The sequence below is a fragment of the Lissotriton vulgaris genome, chromosome 10, assembly GCF_964263255.1.
Source record: "Lissotriton vulgaris chromosome 10, aLisVul1.2, whole genome shotgun sequence".
Taxonomy (NCBI): domain Eukaryota; kingdom Metazoa; phylum Chordata; class Amphibia; order Caudata; family Salamandridae; genus Lissotriton; species Lissotriton vulgaris.
Genome location: NC_141698.1, coordinates 424,639,047 through 424,660,865, shown reverse-complemented (window position 1 = coordinate 424,660,865; position 21,819 = coordinate 424,639,047). Strand labels below are relative to the sequence as shown.

Genomic DNA, 21,819 nt, shown 5'->3' with positions numbered 1-21,819 from the left:
TGCCTCTATCTTTAAGGGATTATTAAACGCACGTGCACCCCCTGCCCCAACCTGTTCTCCTTCAAATGGTACAAGTGCCGTGTGGCGCCCAAACTTTGGGCTGCTGTTACCTGTAACAAATTGGAGATTATCAACTATTCAACCCCCCCCCCCACCAAGATTTCCTTATAGCTCTAGGGCAATTGTATTTATATAGAGCTTACTACCCTTAATGAGGCGCCAAAACACATTTCAGTGAGTAGCAGAAGCTCATTGACCACATGGACACAGAGTAAATTAGAAGGTTTATAAATTACATCCATCATAGGGTGAGTCGGGTTTGTATACATCTTTCACTATGTGCAGCCACATGAACTGCATGTATAAAATGTCCTCTGTGTGTTTGTCCAGTCTCCTTGTTCCCTCTTCCCGAGTGCTGCCAGTGCGCTGGCTGTAAGAGTTGGGAAAGGGCAAGAGGCAGTGGCTTCACCCCGGCGACATCTTGTTCTCTACAGACAGGTAATTGTGCATCGCTGGCAACAGCTTGTGGTTTGAAAAGACTAGGCCCAGAAGAGGGGGTCGGGGGAAAAGGCAATTTCAGGACTACTTTACTATCCCTGTGGGATAAAAGACCATCAGAATCGAGCTCAACTTCCTGTTCCAGTACACGGCTCAGTCTTGGCAGGAATGTCTCTGGAGTTGTCCGGTCCACGTGCGGTTTCTATGACAAAGCGTGCTGCAGGATCAGCTTCGCCCCAATGAGGGTGCGCTGTGCCATGCCCCCCTTTCTTGTTGCACTTGGAGCGCCATTCCCAGCACACTCCCCAGCAGACAAAGATGGCGACTGTGCTTGAACCTGTGATCTACGAGCAGTTCTCAATGTTGGCCAGAAACCTCTGGGCCCACCACTCCTCCAGGTCAATAGGCACAAAATCTGAAAAGTGACACAAATATAACAACAATTTAGAGTCGAGACAGATGTGGACAGAAACAAAAACAGTTATCATCCAACAAGAGAAAAGACCAGGCTATCCTTGGCTTGGCACCTCCCACTCCAACATGTCCACGGCAGAGAAGTTCAAATGCACTCCAGGAACTGCATTTGAATTGGGGGCAACACCAACAAAAAGCTTTCCACCATGGCTGGGGTGAATAAGAACACCACTGTATAACCTTTCATATTATAATTTTTGCCTCAAGAATTAAAATCTCTTTACGTGGAGCTTTGTTTATAGTGGTGATCCCCAAAGATACGACTTCAGGCTGACGCCACTACTGCTGTCAAGAGACCTTAGGATCTTAATATGCACCCACTTAGCTGAATGAAAGAAAGGCCATGTGGGGGAAATACTGTTGGCACCACAAACAGCAGAAATTCATGGAGAACTGACAGCCAGTTAACCTTTCTTCTGACCTTGCACATCTCTTCCAGGCAGGAAACTTCCTTTACCAATCTTTACCACGCAGTGCCTTTACCATGCATCATGTACAACGCGTATGCCTTTAACATGCATGATAAGTGTAGTTATGGAATCCCTACATATACACCCACACAGATATATGATTTTAAATTGAAAAAAAAATTTGGGGTGGGGCGCCCCCCCAAAAACCACTAACCTTTGTTTTTAAATTAATTATAACATTTGGAAGTTACTCCGAGCACGTACCCATGCCACATTCCAAATCAAACCTTTTTATTTGCTTGCAAGCCACAGGGAATGTTACCTTTCAAAGCAAGGGTGAGAAAACACGGACCATTGTAAAGAAGAGGTAGCCATGTGCACATTTAATGTGATGGGCATAACAATATTTGTATGTTCATGTGGGAATTAACACAGAATTTGCTGTGCAAATGTGTAATTTTCAAGTTTTGCTGGTCGTGTTCTTTCTTCTTCTGTTTATTCATGGTACCTTACACTGTAGCTCTCACTGCATGTGGGCAGGGTGGGATTTAGAGCTGCTGACACCTGGTGCGACAATATTTGTTGGCGCCCCCCAATGACTGCCTCTGCCACGGATTCCCTCCCTACCACCCTTTAACAATGACCCCATAACTACTCTCTCTCAGGTGCATTTAATTCGTTTTATAGCACCACTCAAACCAGTGTAGGTTGTCACAGCACTTTAGCACACACACACATGCACACACACACACATGTGTAAATCAGTGCATGGGAAATGTTACATAAGACAGAGGACTACAAGGTGTAGGAGCCACATGTCATCCATACTGGTAAGCAGTACAGTTTAAGAGTGCTTGGTATGGAGAAGCACAAACTCAGAATTTAAAATGTAACACCATGGTTGAGGGTTCTCTTTAATAATCAGAATTGATTCCTACCCAAATGAGCCTTTTTTGCAACATTAGGATAATGAAATACTGGGGGGGAAATCATAATGCTCTAATCTATACCTTGCTCTTTGCATGCAGCTCTTTGATGACAGTTAATAGCTCCCTGTTCTATATTTGGCTTTTAACTTAGACACGGCAAGTAACAAAAGGATCTCTCTGACAAGAGCAGTAACCCACTGACTTATCTATATTATATGCACTTTGTGATCAGTAAGATGCATGTTCTTTGCAGCAGGCATATTAATCCACTGCGCTACCTTTTGAGGAGTCAAAACTTCTACTAGACAAAACCCCAATCTCTCTCCAGGAAGGTGCTTTTAAATCCTTAATATACTTGCAAACAAGGCGCCCCCACCCAGAGTCAATGTCCGGTGCGGTGGCACTGGTCACACCACCATAGAGCTGGCCCTGAATGTATGCCAGTAACACACCTTATTACCCCATCAAGATTACAATTCTTACTTATCAATCTTTATTTCGGCCATATGGCCATCAAAGATATACAATAAAAACATATACAACCATTGTAAAATCATCAAGAATAATCAATCAATGCATGCTTATACAATGTAAAATCTTTCCATTCTTTACATACTATTAAAATTGCAATTAAAACTATAGATTTTAAAATTGGGTGGGAGCCTGCGACTTCAGAATACGGGTGCGAATGTGCCAGACATTGGTAAGAAATTTTGCTAGTGCAAACACAGTTAAGCTTAAGCTCGGTTTTTAGAATTCTGTACATTGGGAGATACTCCCTACAACCAAGGTTTCTGATAAGTGGGAGGAGCCAGTATTTCCTCGCTGCCTTGTAAGTTGGGCAAAACAGGACCACATGTAAATCACTTTCTTCCGCACCAGCACATGCCGGGCACTGCTTGGTGGAGGGCGGTGATGACCAGGAGCTGGTAAAAGATCGCAAGGGCAATGTGCAATATCTCCATTGGAGAAACAGCTTCCTGGCCAGCACGGGGGAGATGGCGTCCAGAACCCTCTCCAGCCTGTATGAGTCCTTGCTTTGCGCAAATACAGATGTTATTGACCCCTCACCCTGGCTATCTAAGGCCATGGCTAGTTTCTGTTCGTGGTAGACAATGGCCAGGGCTCTCCGTGAGATATTTGATGAGGCGTTAGCAGGGTCGGACCAAAGGTCAGGAAACCCCAGTCTCGTACAGGATTTTTGTATATATTTTATCCAGGGGATCTGTAACGCTTTTGGGTGGGTCAAAAGCTCCCTAAGTTCCGCCCTATAGGCAGAGAGTTCTTCACTACTCCATAGCCTTCGCCAGAAGGCTATGGGTCTTAGGCCTAGTTCGTCAGCTATTGGTCGCAGACCCAGATCCAGCCTCAGGGGGAGGAGCGGGGTGCCTGGCGGAAGTGCAACTATCTGTCTAATAAAGTTGTTCTCAGTTAAGGACAGACTGCGGGAAGATGTATGACCCCACAATTCCGCCCCATACATAGTGGCACCCCTGGCCTGTGCCTTGTAGATCTGGATGAGCGGCCCCAGCGGACGGTATGTGGAGCCATTCATCATCCGCGCGATGCCCCCTGTAGTCTGTACCAGTTTGAGGTTGGCCCTAGTCTGATGTGGTCCCCAAGACATGGTTTCATTGAGGGTTACACCAAGATATTCAAAGGTGGAAACTCTCTCAAGCCGTGACGCTCCCAATAGTGGATTCGGACGCAATTTTTGACTTGGGTTCAGGACCATAAACTTGGTTTTAGCCGCATTCATTTCTAAGCCCCTATCAGTGCAAAAGGCCACAAATGAGTCGAGGATCCTCTGTATCCCCATTGGGGTTTTGGACCGCAGCAGGGTGTCGTCTGCAAACATGATCGCAGGCACCCTGCTGCCGTTCAGTTTGGGGGCGTCAGTGTATTCAGTGGCGTTTAGGTGGGCGATTACCCCGTTGACAAAGAGGCAGAACAGGGTCGGTGCCAACACACAACCCTGTCTAACCCCCCAGTCATTGGGGAATCTGTCCGTCAGTGCCCCAGATTTCCCGCACCTCACTCGAGCGTAGTTGTTGTAATGCAGTCTCTGTAAGATTATCAGGATATCCGGGGGGACGCCCATCTCGGCCAGAACGCTCCAAAGTTTCCCTCTGGGCACCAGGTCGAAGGCGGCCCTCAGATCCACAAAAATTGTGTATAAGCTGCCGCCCTCGAATATCGCTGCCCTCCAGTAGATGATGTTCAGTCGAAAGACCTGATCCACTGTAGAGACTCCCTTCCTGCATCCCGCCTGGTACGGACTAAGGACACCTATCTCTTCTGCCGAGTCCTGGAGCCGGTTCAACAGTATCCTGCCGAACAGCTTCTGCGGCACATCGATTAAACTGATTGGTCTGTAATTGGCTTGGAGGAGAGGCGAGCCCTTTTTGAATATGGGAACCACCTCCGCCCCCAGCCAAGTACTCGGGATTTCCATGCCGCTCAGAACTCCATTAAACAGAACGGCAAGGTAGGGGGCCCAGAGGTCGGGCTCCTGCTTGAACAGGTCCCCGGGTAGGCCGTCCAATCCTGGCGCCTTTCCCGATGTGAGTCCTGCTATTGCAACCTTAACCTCCCCCACTGTTATTAGATCCCCCTCATAATCAGGCCAACCGATACCGGTGTCGTTAATGGTTTCTCCCGGCTCAGAGCTATAAAGGGATTGAAAGTGTGCCTGCCACACCCCTGCTGCAATGGGGAATCCGTAGTATCCGGTCTGGGGGTGTATCTGTGTGATGAACCCAAAGGTTAAAGTGACGTTCTAGTTAGGGGAAAATGGCATTTAAAAAGTGAAACATTTAAAACTAAAACAAAAACTGTGAAATTCAGCAATCATAGTTAACTCAAGTAACTCTAACGTGATCTTTCACCATGCACAGTGATGTCATCAATGATGTCATTTCTTTTGTCATCAGTGAGGTTATCAATGATGTCACAGAACATGTCATGAGCATTATAATATGTGAGGTCATAAGGAATACATGGTGAAGGCGAAAGTTATAAATACTCGAGTTAACTATAACTAGTGAATTTCAGTAGTTATTTTTAGCTTACAATATTACATTTCAACCTAACTATAACATCACTTTAACCAGTAAATTTCTGAAGCTTTTTTTACTAAATTGTGAATATTGATTAAATTCCTAACTATACTATCACTTTAACCCGTTTTTTTTCTGTGAATTTGTAATTTTTAGGTCTCGGCTAGCCGCGCGGAAGCGCGTCTCCGCCGAGATCTTTTGTTAGCGAGTGTGCTTCCCAGGAGACAGTTCCGGCCGCGCGCATCCTTGGAGCCGATTTGAAACGGGAACGCGCGCTGTGGCCAGGCGCTGTCTCCTGGGAAGCTCAAGAACCACACACGTATGCGCATACACACACACAAGCGCCCATGCATGCACGCACATACATACATACAGAGACACCCCCCCTGACACATACACACACACACACACAAGTGCACCGAGGCCCCCCCTCCCTCCCTCCCTCCCCTGCCGTCACCGTCGCACACATACATACACACACGAGCATACACACACACACACACAAGTGCACCAAGCCCCCCCCCAGCCTTTTGGAACTTACCTGGCCAATGTCGGGGACTCTGCTCTCACCACGCGGTGCCCAACCTCCTGCCGGCGCGGCCCCGGGGCTCCACACCGCTCAGAGGAGCCCCGGGCGCGAGACGCATTTGACTCCGCCTGCCTCCTCTTCCGGTCTGGACGTGGCCCCGCCCCCGTCACAGGCGACCGTGCCTGACTTCCGGGGCGGCCGCGGCGGGATTCCGGGGGCATTTAGGATGCACTCCTTAGTTTCTTCCCACTCTCTTCCCCTTATCTCGCCCATAGATCTGTGACTTTAAAATGGACTCCAGTTGCTGACTTCACCTGAAGGCGCGAGAGGAACCAATAGTATTTTATATTTATAATGCTGACAATATGCCGGTTACTGTTTTTAATTAGGAACAATAACAGCATGTGGCAGGGGCAGCGGGGCTTCAAATCAGCAGATAAATCGCAGAATGCCTCTGGCAATCAACCCACTGAGCCATTGTTCCGGATGATAGTATCACCAGGCACCCTGCTTGCAGTATCACAGAGGCACTGCGTACTCACAGTATCACGAGGCACTGTGTACTCGCACAAACCCAAAGCACTCTAGAGTATCACCAGGCACCGTGCACGCAGTATCACGGAGGTACTGCATACTCACAGTATCACGAGGCACTCTGTATTAGCACTAAAACAATGCACTCTACAGTATCGCGAGGCACCGTGCAGGCAGTATAACAAGCCACTGCATAGTATCACTACTACAGAATGCGCATAGTACCACAACGCCTGGTTCAGTAGCAGCAAGCACTGTGTGCTCACAATACCATGTGGTACGTTGTACTCGCAGCATCACGAGGAACACTTTACCATGAACCTTAGCTTACAGTATCTTCAGACAGGCACTGTGTGCTGGCAGTCTCATCACCAGCGCTTGCAGCATCAGTGTCACCAGGCTCTGCATGCTCCCTGTGTCTCGAGGCACTGCACAGTATTATAAGGCAATGTATCTCGAAGTGCCTCCAGGCAGTGCTCACAGGATCATGAGGAGCTCTGTACTCACTATATCACAGCTCAAGGCTGTCAACAGTATCACCAAGCACTGTCTGCTCACAGTATCGTCATGTTCGTTGAGGGCAGTCCATGCGCAGCAGCGCGGAAAAGGAATCCAACATTAAAACCCACTTGACCACCTTCTCTGATCAGTTCTAGCGGTGCCACTGTACCAATGTTATTTAATACACACACATATTCACTCACCGTTTGGTAGTGCCGGCCTAGACCGTCAGTCAGAGACAGCAAAGAACACTTGCCAACTCCTGCAGGCATGCATCGAGCTTGTGATTGTGACCATGAGCTCAGCCCTTAATCCCGCCCCCATGACTCAAGAGCGAATCTAAGTGCTGCTCTCTTGCTGTTAATGTTTGGAAACAGCATTAAAGCAGCGAGAGGATTGGCTTGGTACATACATGCCAACATTTCAGAAGAGCAAAGTGGGAGATTTTTTTTAAAAAAATCTGGAGAATGGGGCTGTGAATCGGGTTACTGTCATGTGTGGACTTTGGAAGTGTGCTGCTGTAGGATCAGACATTTCGAACGCAAATGCACGTTTTTCTTACCTTTCCGAAGCATTGGCGCGCAATGGCAGGCAGAGAAAGGGTGATGCAAGTGTTGAACACTGCCTGGCCTGGCACATTGCTGGCAGTGCATTCCCCCCTCCCCCCCTCCCCAAAAAAAACAGCTGGGCACACACAGAGCCGCCCCGAGTACTTCACAGGTCTTTAAAAGACCATGCGCATGTTAATGAGGCTTTATTGGTTTGTCACTCCTCCTACCCCCTGCATTGCCCCTCTGACGTTTTCTGGAAGAATTAGCACGTTACACAATACCGAGCCCTGTCAGCTGAAACCCCTGAGGAATCGGGTTTTTGCTCTCAGGAATAGTGAGTGCAGAGTAGTGAGTAGTGATGCAGAGTAGTGAGTAGTGAGTGCAGAGTAGTGAGTAGTGAGTGCAGAGTAGTGAGTGCAGAGTAGTGAGTGCAGAGTAGTGAGTAGTGAGTGCAGAGTAGTGAGTAGTGAGTGCAGAGTGGTGAGTGCAGAGTAGTGAGTGCAGAGTAGTGAGTGCAGAGTAGTGAGTGCAGAGTAGTGAGTAGTGAGTGCAGAGTAGTGAGTAGTGAGTGCAGAGTAGTGAGTAGTGAGTGCAGAGTAGTGAGTGCAGAGTAGTGAGTGCAGAGTAGTGAGTGCAGAGTAGTGAGTGCAGAGTAGTGAGTAGTGAGTGCAGAGTAGTGAGTAGTGAGTGCAGAGTAGTGAGTGCAGAGTAGTGAGTGCAGGGTAGAGAGTGCAGAGTAGTGAGTGCAGGGTAGTGAGTAGTGAGTAGTGAGTAGTGAGTGCAGAGTAGTGAGTGCTGAGTGCAGAGTAGTGAGTGCAGAGTAGTGAGGAGTGAGTGCTGAGTGCAGAGTAGTGAGTGTACAGTAGTGAGTAGTGAGTGCAGAGTAGTGAGTAGTGAGTGCAGAGTAGTGAGTAGTGAGTGCAGAGTAGTGAGTAGTGAGTGTGCAGAGCAGTGAGTGCAGAGTGAGTGTGCAGAGCATTGTGTGCTGTTAAGTGCAGAGTGCTGTGTATTGGCAATGTTAATGACAATGCCATTTATTTTTGATTTAAAGAAAAAAAAATGTCATGAGCAATGCCAATAGCTCTACCTTTAATGATGCCGAGACCATTGCATTGCAAATGCTTGTTTATTTAATGTTAAGCCAGATTTTTTTTACCATACCGAACTATTCCAATGCTTCCCAGTGCATGCGGCCGCTGCTATATATATATAATTTTTTTTCTTTCTAAAGAAATTTACACTAGGCTTCAGCACAATAGCCTGATGTAGATAGTGGGGGTACGCTAGGTCTGAATACTACCACTGGTTACAAACCAGCATTACAGTCTCTGTGAATGTCTGTGCGTGTGGAGCTTAATATTTTTGGGAGGTGTGGGAACGATTGTGTAGTAAGCACGAAAAGCATGGGGAAACCCAATTGGTCTTGCTTTGAAGCAGGGTGTAGGAAGTGAAGTGAGAAAAACGATAAACCGGGAGGTGCAGGACAGACCGAATTGGGTAGAGATACTGGAGTGCGGAAGCAGACATGGGAACAGACTGAAGTGGGAGGCACCATGGAACAGGATGACAAGCAGGGGAGAAATCGAGTGGAGACTCAACAAGGGAAGGAGTGATGAGGTCTGGTGCAGAAAGCGAGGAGAGCAATATCATTGTGAAGCATGCAGACTGAGGGAACACATGAGTGGAAGCACAATGGTGGGGAAAGAAGTGGCTGAACTAGGAAGCAGGAGGCAGGAACAAGATAGAGGGATAGGTAGGAGCAGACTCGTGGAGAGGTGGGAGTGAGTAATAGATACCCTCACACTTAATCTTAAATACTAAAGATTGGTGCCTAAGGTAAAATAGTTCCTAGACATCAACAGGGAATTTCAGAAGCTGGACAAACCAGAATAGGGAGCACATCCATTGAAGCAGAAGAAAGGTGCTGCAAAAGACAAGAAAGCCACTGAATAAAGAGCACCGGGCAGACCCAAGTCACCCTTATCTTAAAGTAATGTTTACTTATCTGTAGTGAGATTGCAAAAAAAGAGATGTTTTCTGATCGTTGTGAATTGAGTACAAAAATACTAATCATCAGATTTAAAATGAATTCCCAGCAACTGATAAAATGTAGGATGTAATTTCCGTGTTACGGAATTCCTTATACTGTATGTCGAACGGTCATTAAACACAATCGGAGTAGAATGGATTGATTCCATGCAAGGATATAAAAATCTTACTACGCAAATATGCCATGAATGCCCTTAAACCGTTTGTGAAAGAGGGCATATGGAGAATCCATACCCCTACAGCAAACAAATTCACCTTGATTTCATTTTCACACTGCAGCTACTCTAGCATAGTTTACCTTTCTTTGGTTCCCTCACCTCCAAATGTGCCACATGATCTATGGGGCCAATTTGTATTTCATATAATTTCTGCATACACTTTTAACTAAACACTACCAGTCATCAACACCAGCAAACTGGAACAAACGAATGATGAAATCTTGGAAGATCGGTCTGATCTACACAAAGATGAAGGGCCACCTTACTTTAAAGAGAATGGCTGGGAGAGACCTCACAAACTACAGTGGAATCCCTTGCAATTGACAAATGGAGGCACATTGAAAGTGATGACAGTGAGGGAAAAAAACATAATGCCACACGTTAAATTAAAAAAATAGTGATGTTAAGAAGAATATTAGGATTAGTCAAGTAGCCTATCTAGCTTCAAAGTCCAGCTTCTATCGTTGTAAGTCTAAAATTGTGACCATGGAGTTTAACCCCTTCCATGCGGCCGCGATTCCCCTGGTGTGCTGTAAACAACACGAACAGGGGCGGGCCGTGACGAACCCCAGCCGTCATCAGCACACGAGCACCGTAGTGCATGACGGCTGGGGTTCGTCATCAGCATGGAAGGGGTTAAGAACTATAGGAAAAAATGGATGCAATGCTAATCTGCAAACTCTTTTTGCAAAACTAACAAATCAAGCTGTTTATTTACAAACAAAGAGAAAGAGCTGCATATCATCAATAAGAACCATTGCTGACAAAAACAGTGACATACTGAACACTGCTGACATTGTACTAAAACCTTTGCCCCGTCTTCGGAAGGAGCACTGTATCCCACTCTATGGTCGTCACTACCTGGACAACAGCAATTTTCAGAGGGCATAAGAAGTAGACAAAGACATAATAAATGAAGCCAGATAATTTACCATGCTCGCCACCAATAAAACTCATGACCAAGAGTATTTACTCAGCATTCCTTCCATCATTTGTTTGCATAGCACTTTCTGCACTAAGTGGATGGGTATGTCCAGACGTGGGTCGCTTGTTCACTGTGCCACTGATTTTAAGCTAGTCTGGCTGATGAGGGGTAATACCCCGAAACTGGTCCCAGAATGCTTGTTTGTGGTCCCGGGAGGACCTGGCTTCGCAGTTTGGGCTGGACTGTTCCCTTGAAGAACTGGGTCAAGACCGATTTACATATGGCTGGGTCTAAACTGGGGTGGCAAAAGAATGATGGATTTCACCCACATCTCTTGACTGGGGGTGAATGCATGATTTACTCAGCATTCCGTCCATCATTTGTTTGCGTAGTACAAGATGGCAATCGCAACCTCTCTTACATGGGACTTCCCAATTAATTGATACGGGGTCTACTTACACACATACACGTTTTTATGGAGGGGAGTTGCATGATAAGAACAGCCTCAGAGTTAGTTATCATGCTGTTCTGCAAAGTGGGCAAAGACCCATACAAAATGTGAACTATAGGCGGATGTTGAACATATACCAAGGATACATGCTAACGTCTTGTGCCAGCTGAAATCCATGTTTAGCTCACTAATCCGACACACACAACCCAGATGTATGCACGTGAAACTGTCTAGCGTCAATAGCAGGTTCCTGTCACGCATGATTCACCCGGTCAAATCCTCCTCTAAACCCTCTGCAACCATGGCCCTAGATACCAAAGAGGTACTCCACAAAGCATCTTGCCCTTTTCACCCACCATTGAACATAGAGGTAATGATTACACAAGCACGAGGCATAGACAGACCTTATAATCTTCTTTTCCTCTGACCAAGCAAACGCCGTCCTAGCTGTTCTCAATTACATTTCAGAAAGCCTGAATGTCTATACTTTCACAAAATCTCAAATGAAAAGCGGGCATCTTGGTGCTTTTTTCACCAAATCAATAAATGCCTTAAATGGCAGGTTGGCCCATTGAAAAGGCAGTATCAGAATATTGATGCACAAAAGTATTGCGGCCTAACACGAAGCACTAAAATATCATGAAAGCAAAAATAAAAATATACTTTTACTAGTCTCAAATCCTTGTACCTAGAAGACAGATACGTGTATGATCATGGTTCATTTATGTGGAGTTAATTAAAGTAAGCCTGTACATACCGAAATACATTTGCGGGTGGTGTGCACTAGCGCTCACTTTTGGAGACCAGGACTTATTTTTTTATCTTTAACTTCGAGCAAGAGAGAGGAAGGGAAGATGGCAAAAAGGTGGCAAAGAGAGAATACAAGAATGATAAAGAACCTGGAAGAGTGAGGCAAAGAGACAGAAGTGTAGGGTGGTGGAAGAAAGATTCATGAAGACTGGGCAGCCTCAGTATTGGGCACCTCAGCATTTCCACGGTTTCTGATGCTGGAATATTAAAGCAATGTTTAATGATTAGGCCTAGACGGAATATTTGTTACACAAGCAAATTTTAACGCAATTCCAGATTGTTGAGTGTTGTAGATATACTATGACTAGTTTCTCCCCCTTCCGGTTGTGCTTTCACACAATGTTCACTGCAGGAGACTGGTTCAAGCAGAGAAATGTCTTGTGGGACCTGTGAAACTGGTTTGTGATTCCACCACAACTGCAGCTATACTAGTGCATAAATATTTATAAAGGACCTTCAGAACCCACCTTTAATCGATATGTACTTTCTATGGTCACATGGTCCATTACTTTTTCAGATGTCTTACTCTTTGAGATGATGACAAAATGTACTTGCGGTGAAGGAATTAATTATTGTTCAAAGATAATTACTATTCAGTGTTTCAGTTCCTAATATGGTGATAAAGACGCAGACTACTGACAGTGGTACCATTGATGCTACATCACAACCCAAATGGTTTTATAGCACAACCCAATACCTTCTTTAATCTCTGTCAACTCCTTTGCAAAATGAATAGCGTCCACGTGGATGGTCCAGTTCCATGGGTTGCCTGACCAGATATCGAGAAAGCATTCAATATTGCGAACTGGCCTCATCTCTGGGAGGTGCTGCGGAAGCTGGGAACAAGTAGTTCCTGTCTGGGATGGGTGAAGTTGTGCTCATTACCAATAGCTACAGTTAGGGTGGGTTGAGTCATCTTAGAACCATGGCAGATTGAGATGGACACCAGGCAAAGTTGTCCCCCATCACTATTATTATATTTATTGGCTATGGCACCTCTGGATCCCTGGATTTTGGGGAAAAGTCCCTACCAAGGGAAAAAGGTAGACAGGGCATTAAGCCAAAAATATATGCCTCCTTGAGACAAGCGTAATGTTGGATACATTTTTTCTTTTCTTCAAACTTTTCATGTGTGCTGTACTTTACAGCATACCTACAATCCTGGAATGTTTTAAACTATGTCTGAGCCTGGTATTTGGTACAGAAGGGTATCCTTCCAGTATAAAATACATGCTAAACACAACAAGATAATGGACGGAGTGCTTAAACTTTTCAACCACTCACACCCCATGACAGATCTGGGTTTAACCCATTGTTCTTTTACTCACTATGCCACCACAGTTTGGACCTAGAAATATGCAAATCAGTCTTGACCCTATTCCTCATGGGAACAGTCCAGCCCAAACGGCCAGACCAGGTCATCCCTGGAGCAGAAACAAGCATCCTGGGACCAGTTTCAAGGTTTCACCCCTCATCAGCCAGGCTAGCTTGAATCCAGTGGCACAGTGAGCATGGTGCCCATGTCTGGGCATACCCTTAGTCACTAAGGGTGGTACATCAAACAAACAAAATATGATGTCTTGACCCTGTTCCTCATGGGAACAGTCCAGCCTGAACTGCCAGGCCAGGTCCTCCCTGTACCGCAAATAAGCTCTGTCATCATCGTGTTGTGTTTGCTATGTTCACCCTAAGTGGCCAAGGGTATGCCCACACGTGAGTTCATTTCTCGCTCTGCCACTGGATCCAAACTGGGGTGGCATAGTGAGAAAAAGCACAATGGATTAAACTCAAATCTGTGACTTGGGCAGGGGGGGTTGAAAAGTTTCGGCACACCATCCTTCATCTTGTGTTTGCTAAAATACATGCTAGACATGACACACACATCCTTGCACTATGGTGCAAGTGAATATGCATGGGGCCGGGATGATCAAAGTGCATCAGTGCAGAGAGAGCAAAACAAAGCTTTTTCTTTGTTCCCAAGCAACACTCGCAAGACCGTCACACACCCTCTTCACCAGCAAGCTGGACTACGGAAACACCCTCTGCAACAGAATCAGCACCCACATCACCAAAAGACAACTCGCCCAGAACTTGGCACCCAGACTTACCCTCAACCACCCATGCAGCACCCACATGAGGCCACACCTCAAAGAGCTCCACAAGCTTCCGAAACACAAACAGGCACAATTCAAACTTCTCACCCACACCTCCAAAGCACTACCCAACATAGGCCCTGCCTACCTTAACAGTCGCATCTCCTTTCACAAACCTTCGAGACGCCTCCACTCTACCAGACTCCTACTAGCTCATAACCCATGAATATGCAGAACCATATCCAGAGGTCAAGCCTTCTCTTTATATCACTTCTAAAGTGTGGAACAACATCCCACTGCACATTAGAGCCTCCTCCTCTCTTCCTCAGTTCCGCAAGATGTTAAAAACCTGTACCTTTGATGCAAAGCAGCACAGAAACTTCGGCTGCTGCACTATGTCAAATAAAATAAAGTCTGGCCCAGTGAATACAATAGCTAGCATATTTTGCTTATACACAAGACTAATGTTTATTGACGTGACGTGGGGGTCACGCGCCCCTCTTTTGTCCTCTTCAGTTATTTTTTCAACTTCTACTGGTATAATCTGTACAGCTCTTAAAGTCCTTGGACAAGTTAAAGATCTTCAGTCTGCTGAAAAAATCTAGAACAATAGGGACCATATTTCTGTGAACTATTTCTCAGTAACATCCCTATCATGCGATATTTTCTCCATTCACCAAAGTTTAGTGCCATTCAATAATTATAGGTTGAGGCAGTTTTATCCCACTTTGTTAACAGTGTTTCTTTTGCCCCTTGCAGTAGAGTCCTTACAAGGTTTTCCACGTCCTCCCCTCTAATAATATACTTGCTGACTCTCAGGGAAACTGAATTGGTTGTCTATCTTTGAGGAGGACTACATCCCAACATTACTCAACCATGGGACAATGCCATATGACATAATGTACTCAAATTTCCACAGAATGTCCAGCACGAGTCAGTAATGCTTAGACCAAAGGTATGTATCTTAAATGGTGCATAATGACATCTGTATAGGATGTTCTTACTCGCTTCTATGCCTTCCGCTTTCTTAGCACCCTTGCCTATCTGTATCAGCATCCGCTGCCATGCTTTGTCTGAGAGTGTAACACTCAGCTCTCTTTCCCATGCTACCTGGAAGCTTTTCTTCTGCCTTTCTTGATTCAACCTAAGGAGATGGCATATTTTTGGAATGATATCTGAGTTGCTGTCTGCTGTTAGTAGAAATTTCTCAAAGTCTTTATTCTTCCTTGTTGCCCCACACTTTATGAATGTGTAGGGCCCAGTGTCTTAGTTGAGTATATCTCCCTTCCCTATGATGTATTCTTTTTTAATTTGTTCATAAAGATGGTCAGACCATCACAGATTTAAGTAGTGCCTCTCCTGGCTAAATCCATCCAGGGCCGATGGAACACCTCCCATTTGCATACACTGATGGCTTCCTGGCAGACTCTCAGAGGCCCACTCTCAAGGTCCAATCTTCAAAGAGCTCACCCAGCCTAGACTCCAATTTTGTGGACATCCCAAAACGAAAAGAGTAATATTTTGGTAAAAGCGCGAGAGTAGACCTAAGTTGGAGTCCGAATTCACCTACAAACATAAGTCCATAATGGGATCAAGTATCATGGTCAAGAGCAATCAGAGGTAGAGACAGAGCTAAATCTAAGAAATGCTCCCTTCCCAAGACAGACCTCTGAGAATGGGAAGACACGAGAGCCTTGTTTCAACGATATTACATACCATCCCCTAGCTTTGTGTTATTAAGCAAGTATAATGTAAATGTAAATGTGCTTCGATTTATATAGCGCGCTTTAACCCAGGGGCCTCAAGGTGCTTGCTTAGGGAACCCGTCCTGGTATTCCCCTGTGAGATACCCCGGCCGGGTATCCACAAGGTGAAAGCCAGGCATCCCGCCGCGAGGGGCCGTAGTGGAGATTAAGCAAGCTATTGCCCAGAGTCGCAGAGTGTGACCCCGTGAGTCGAGTAGGCACCAGAGCGAGAATTGTCGACTCCGTGGAATTTTTGAGCCCGAGACCCGCCGAGGCGGGGAATCGAACCCTGGTCCACGGCCGATCTCAGCTTCTGGGTCTGCCGCCTCTAACCACTGAGCCACGCTTCTCCATGCCAGTCGAGCTCCGTTTCCTGTGACAACAAGGGTACATTTCTTGAACAATGAGAGAGCTGAAACATTTCTGAAATTTATTACTGACAGACCTCCTGCTCATAATTAAAAATGTTGAGTAGATAGATAGTTGAACCATTTCCACAAAAACTTGGGGCCTCATTTATGAAAAGTGACGCATCGCTGCGTGAAAACAGCGATGCCTCACTTTTCACTGCGCCCTCCTTGCGACACCAATGATGCGTCATATTTATAGTATGACGCATCATGGAGCAAGGAGTTACAGATACGTCAGTATTTCTGACGTACCTGTATTGGGCAAAAATGCCGCATTGCTGGAGTGTGTCACAAAAGTGTCGCAACTCCAGCAATGTGTCCTTTCACATGGTTAAGAACAGGGGGTGGTGATGAACAGAGTGTCTGAATTAAGCAGACCACTCTTACCCAGTCCAAAGATCAGGGCTTGATCCATCACCGTTATTTATCTCACTGCACCATCCCAGCTCAGAACCTGGCTATATGCAAGTCAGTCTGTTCCTGGCCCAGTGCATCATGGGAACAGGGCAGACTAAACTACCAAGCCAATTCTTCACCAGAAAGGAGACAAGCTACCGGGGACCGGTTTCTGGCATTTCAGCCGTCTTCGGCCCGGCTTGCTTGAATCCTGATGGTGCAGTGAGAAAGGGACTCATGTCTGAGTATACCCTGCCACACCGGAAGCTTGTTTCCTTCCCAGTATAAGAATTGGCTTGGTAGTTTGGTCTGCCCTGTTCCCATGATGCACTGGGCCAGGGTCAGACTAATTTGCATATAGCCAAGTTCTGAGCTGGGATGGTGCAGTGAGCTAAAAAACGGTGATGGATCAAGCCCTGATCTTTGGACTGGGTAAGAGTGGTCTGCTTAATTCAGACACTCTGTTCATCACCACCCCCTTTTCTGAATCCTTTCACATGGGGCAAGCCCCATGTGAAAGGGCCTGCGTCGGTCTTACGCCTGCTGTGAGGCAGGCACAAGAAATTGACGCATTTGTGTACTAGAAGTGGCGCAGTGAAATCTTATAGATTTCACTGCGTCACTTCTATGACCCTTTCTTGCGTCAGAACGCCTCCCCTGCGCAGGGGTTTACAAAGTGACACATCTACCTAGATGCGTCACTTTGTAAATATGGTGCAACAAGGCACATTTTTTACGCTGCTGGTGCGTCACAAAAAGTGACGCACCGGCGGCGTAAAAGTGACGCAAGGGCTCATAAATGAGGCCCTGGGTATCCTTGTGTTAGCCAGAGATTTATCCAGCAAGAGAAAGGTTTACATATTTTTTTATCAGATTACCTTTTGGAGGCATTACTAGGAATATTGTCTGAGATCTGATCAGGCGTGTTTTCACAGTTCCTCCTCAGACTAAGGGAAGGTAAAGATTACTTACCTGTACCAATAGTTTCGGCACTTGAAGCTTTTCATTTTCCCAAAGCTTTGCGCTATCCTCCACGTGGTTGGGCTCAGAATAGGATTTTAACTACTAGAAATTAAATGACTTCAAAGTAATGTGGAGAAAAATATGAATTCATATAATTTTGAATGTGGGGACAGATAAACACATTTCATGTTTTTCTGAAAGTGCCACCGTTGGCAATCCCAAATAAAAGAAAATTGGGGGAAAATCTGCTAATGATATTTGTGTTGAGGGAAAGTTCACCATTGTTTGCATGGTATTTTCAATACATAGATTATAGGGAGGTAATTTAAAGTTATATTTAACATTCATCAGCAGGTGAAGGGGAAGAGGCAATGATGCAACATTTATGTGTCTAAACCGCTCTCTGTTCTACTATCCGCACCTCTCACTTCGCAGGCCGTTACTGCTGCCCGACTTAGCATGCATAGCGTTGAACCTAAAAAGACTCCAGAATATGGTATGCCGCAAGCAGTAGCCTTGGACAGTACTGCATATCTTATCTAAAAACATAAGAGAAAGAAATGTTCAATTTCAATTTGGGTTGGAGTTCTTCAGCAACTCAACTGTTGAGAGTGGGCCTCCCAGAGTCTGCCTGCAGAGACAGCTAGTAGTGTGGGTAAAAGAAAGGCGCTCCTTTGGTTTGGGCTAGTTTCAGTGATGGTGTGGGACTATAGGGGAGCTGCCTTCTTGAATCTGTAATGTCATGTTGCGGAGCATCGTCATCAGTCTGTAATACAAGGCAGGGTGAGGAGATCCCTCCTTCGAGTGTGTGCCAGAAAGAGGAGGCTTCTTATTCCACAGTCAGGTTCTGAAAGAAACTCCAATATGCTGGTGTCAGGTGGAAGAACGCCTTACTCCCTAAGGCGACCATCAATTGCTGCCTTCAAGCTCACGGTCTTGATCTGGTTTGATTTTACATTTCATAAAGTGTGTGCAATCCCGGTGCTTAAAAGATCTTACACCCTAGAAGAAATTACGACAATTAATTGGCAGGACAAAGAAGCAGACGGGGAACATTCCCAATTCCTAGCTGTCATAAATGTGCACGCTTTCCCGCTTCCTCTGCAAATCTTTCGAACTCTTAAGAAATATGCTGATTCTGAGTGAGGCGATCTTGGGTGGTAGTAGCGTATGAAGGAGTCTGAATATATTATGGGGAAGTTTGGTGGGAGACTCTGATATATTTACAATAATTTTATTATACTGCATTTTTAAGCGGATAGCCAATAACGAGCCGTTAAACGGGGAGTGATTTGGGAATCCCAGGTGGAGTGGGCTTGCACAGAGAAGACTAAATGTCCAGCAAGGGTGGTTAAATTGAATTTCCGAGCCTTTAGAAGAGCTGAATCTTTAGCGAACAGATCCCAACCTGGCAGATAGATAGGCAATTGTCTTAGCAGAACAGCTGAGCCTTAGGCCCACTAAAGGAGATGAAGCTCTACTAGCAAAGATCTCAGAGGATCTCCACATCGCCCTTGCTCAAGGTCAGGGAGCTGGCTGCTTCAGACACCTAATCCACTTGGCAGCTAACCACATTATGTGTCATGCTGCACTCCCTAAAAGACTGGAAAAATGGATGGCGGTGTCCCAAATGGCTTACAGTGGACACACAGTTTAATCTTCACCTGAAGCCAGCAACTCTATGAAGTGTATAGTTGACACATCCATAAAAGTTGCATTAGGAAGTGCAGTGGGCCCTGAAACTCTTTTTTGCAGTTGAATATTCAAGTACCTCCACCAGAAAAGGCATTCTAAAAGCATTGGGTTGTATGCCTAGGATATCCAAATTCACATCCTACTAGAGATGATCTGTGGAACTACACAAATATCGCTGACTTCTTCTTGTGAGTGGCCCAGATTTGTCCCTGGTAAGTCAGCACCCCAGATTGCAGAACCGGCAATAGCATTAAGAGGATACATGTAATGGAGATGAACGATGAAACCCTGAGGTTCCTCTGAGAAATGAGGAATTGCTGTGAGAATCAGTATTCTGGGTGTGATCCATCTCATAATGTAGCATTTTCACTCAGCTTTCAGAAGCTGAAACTCATTTGCTCCTGGAGCTTTCAGCAGTGGAAACCTCTAGCTAAAACAAAAAGATCTGCTGGGCTGATTACTGCGTCACTGGCTTAACTGGAATTAAGAGCCAACTCATAATGAGGACCTGAGAGTGTGGATCACGTATTCTGTTGAATTAAACTTCCTCTATTTAAATACAACCAAAAACTAAGATTCAAGAGCAGAGGTGGGGGGCACAAAAACGGAGGCCCTCCCATTTGATTTGGCAAAAAACGTAAAGAATACCCCAGCCATGTATGAGAAAGCAAGCCACCATGGGAGTCTTATTCGATGCAGGCCTTAATTTTGCCCCTCCCCTAAACTGTATTCCAATCCTATAACACACCTGCAATTGCCATCATCCATAAATTCATCTGCCACTCCTCACACTTACCATACTGCTAACAACATTCTTCAAATATGTCTTTGATTTCCTCACGATTGAAACCTACCCGACCAATCACCGTTCACCTAATCTTCCCTATGTCTACAGCAAAGAGTTCAATGCCAAATGTGCTACTACCTAAGTCACTCCCGCTGTCTAAAACACCACCAGCACCCTACCAGCGGCCAATTTATGATCCTGGCAGCTGAGATGTCAGGGGATCCAAGGCTCTTTTATTGAGCTCCTTAACTCGTTTAAACTCACTTTCCACAATATCACACTCTCCTGTACCATAACACCACACCTTCATAACCAGTCATTTCGATCACACTTTGTTGTCTTCTTTAGATACATTCCCACTACACAGGTCTCACCATAATCCTAACCCATTTAACGTTCCACCTGGCAAACCCCACTGATGGCCATAATACCCAATTCTATCCTTCAATAGCTTCCTTTTTCACACATTACAAGAAGCACTCCTTTCACTTAGAGTTACACTAGAAACCAGCATTAACTCCCTCGTACATACACTCAACTGTACTTTATACACCATGGAAAACCTCGAAGGACCGATCCCCCACACCCTCACCCTCACCAAACCTCTCCAGGCATTTACACACTAGTAGACTGAAGAGCTGAACATCAACAAGAGATACATCCATAAATTAGAATAAAATAATAAGACAAATCCCAGATCACAAAACATCTCGCAATGGGCAAAACTTAAGATCTGGCGTAGATAGTCGACTGGTCTCAGCACTTGTATTATTTGGACTGTCGGCTGCCTTTAACTGGTTGAGCATGAAATTTTGCTAGAACTTGTTAAGGAGGTAAGCCTTAAAGATCCCCCTCTAAATTTGATGAACTGGGTACATGCAGTACAACTTACACTTTTTCTAGGAGCAAGTGTGCCTCTAAGATGTGGAGCTCCACAAGGTTCCTCATTACGTATCCCATCATTTGTTCAATATCTATGTTAGGCCTTTAATAAAAGGAACTAGATGCAATACCTTGCATTTTGTTTGGTGCAGGATTAGAAAGAACCAACTGAAAATAACTAAATTCAACTTGTGGGTTCATCAATATTGACCCCCGGAGATGGATACTTTTCATGTATCCAAGGAATCAGCAAGACGCCCGGGTGTGACAAAGAACAACAGCTTCTCAATGAAAGCCCAGATAGATTCTGTGGTGTCAAAATGCATATTCTTTTTACAAGTAATGGAGGAAGTTAATATCCTATTTTTCTGTTGAAGCTCTAAAAACTGTAATGGTAGCTACTATGGGGTCAGGGCTACATTACTCGAACAATGCTTATCTGGGACTGCCCAAAATGATTTACATGGACGGAGGGTGGTGCAAAATGCAACAGCAAAATGTATCACCCAACTCCTATGGAACCTCCACTGGCTCCCCCCTGAGAAGAGAGTTACTTTCAAGATACTCACCCACGCCTACAAATGTCGCCACAACACCGGACCTCAACGAGAGAATCTCCTTCCAAGTACACAAGAGAAACTTCCGGTAGACACACATCGCCCACATCGAAACCCCGCACATCCACAGAGCCAGAACAGGTGGATGAACCTTCTCCTACATGGTGGCCAAGACCTGGAACGAGCTCCCGATCTACATCAGACGTGCCCCCTCCCTGACCATCTTCTGGAAGACACTAAAGACCAGGCTCTTCGACGGAACGGAGCTGCATTTAGAAAGAATCTAAGACATGGCTGTTCAAGAAGCCATCTTTGCTGAGACTAATTCAGCCTAGTGATTCACCCTTCTTATT

General features: G+C 45.5%; 1 protein-coding gene across 1 annotated transcript in view; it reads right to left on the bottom strand.

Moving 5' to 3' along the window:
* Positions 1-272: 272 nt before the first annotated feature.
* MCRIP2 (MAPK regulated corepressor interacting protein 2) overlaps positions 273-21,819 on the bottom strand; it is a 136,785-nt gene continuing 115,238 nt past the window's right edge. Inside the window, exon 5 of the mRNA XM_086941281.1 lies at positions 273-913. Coding sequence (XP_086797407.1) covers positions 843-913 — 71 coding nt within the window. The 3' untranslated portion in view covers positions 273-842. The remainder of the gene's footprint in view (positions 914-21,819) is intronic.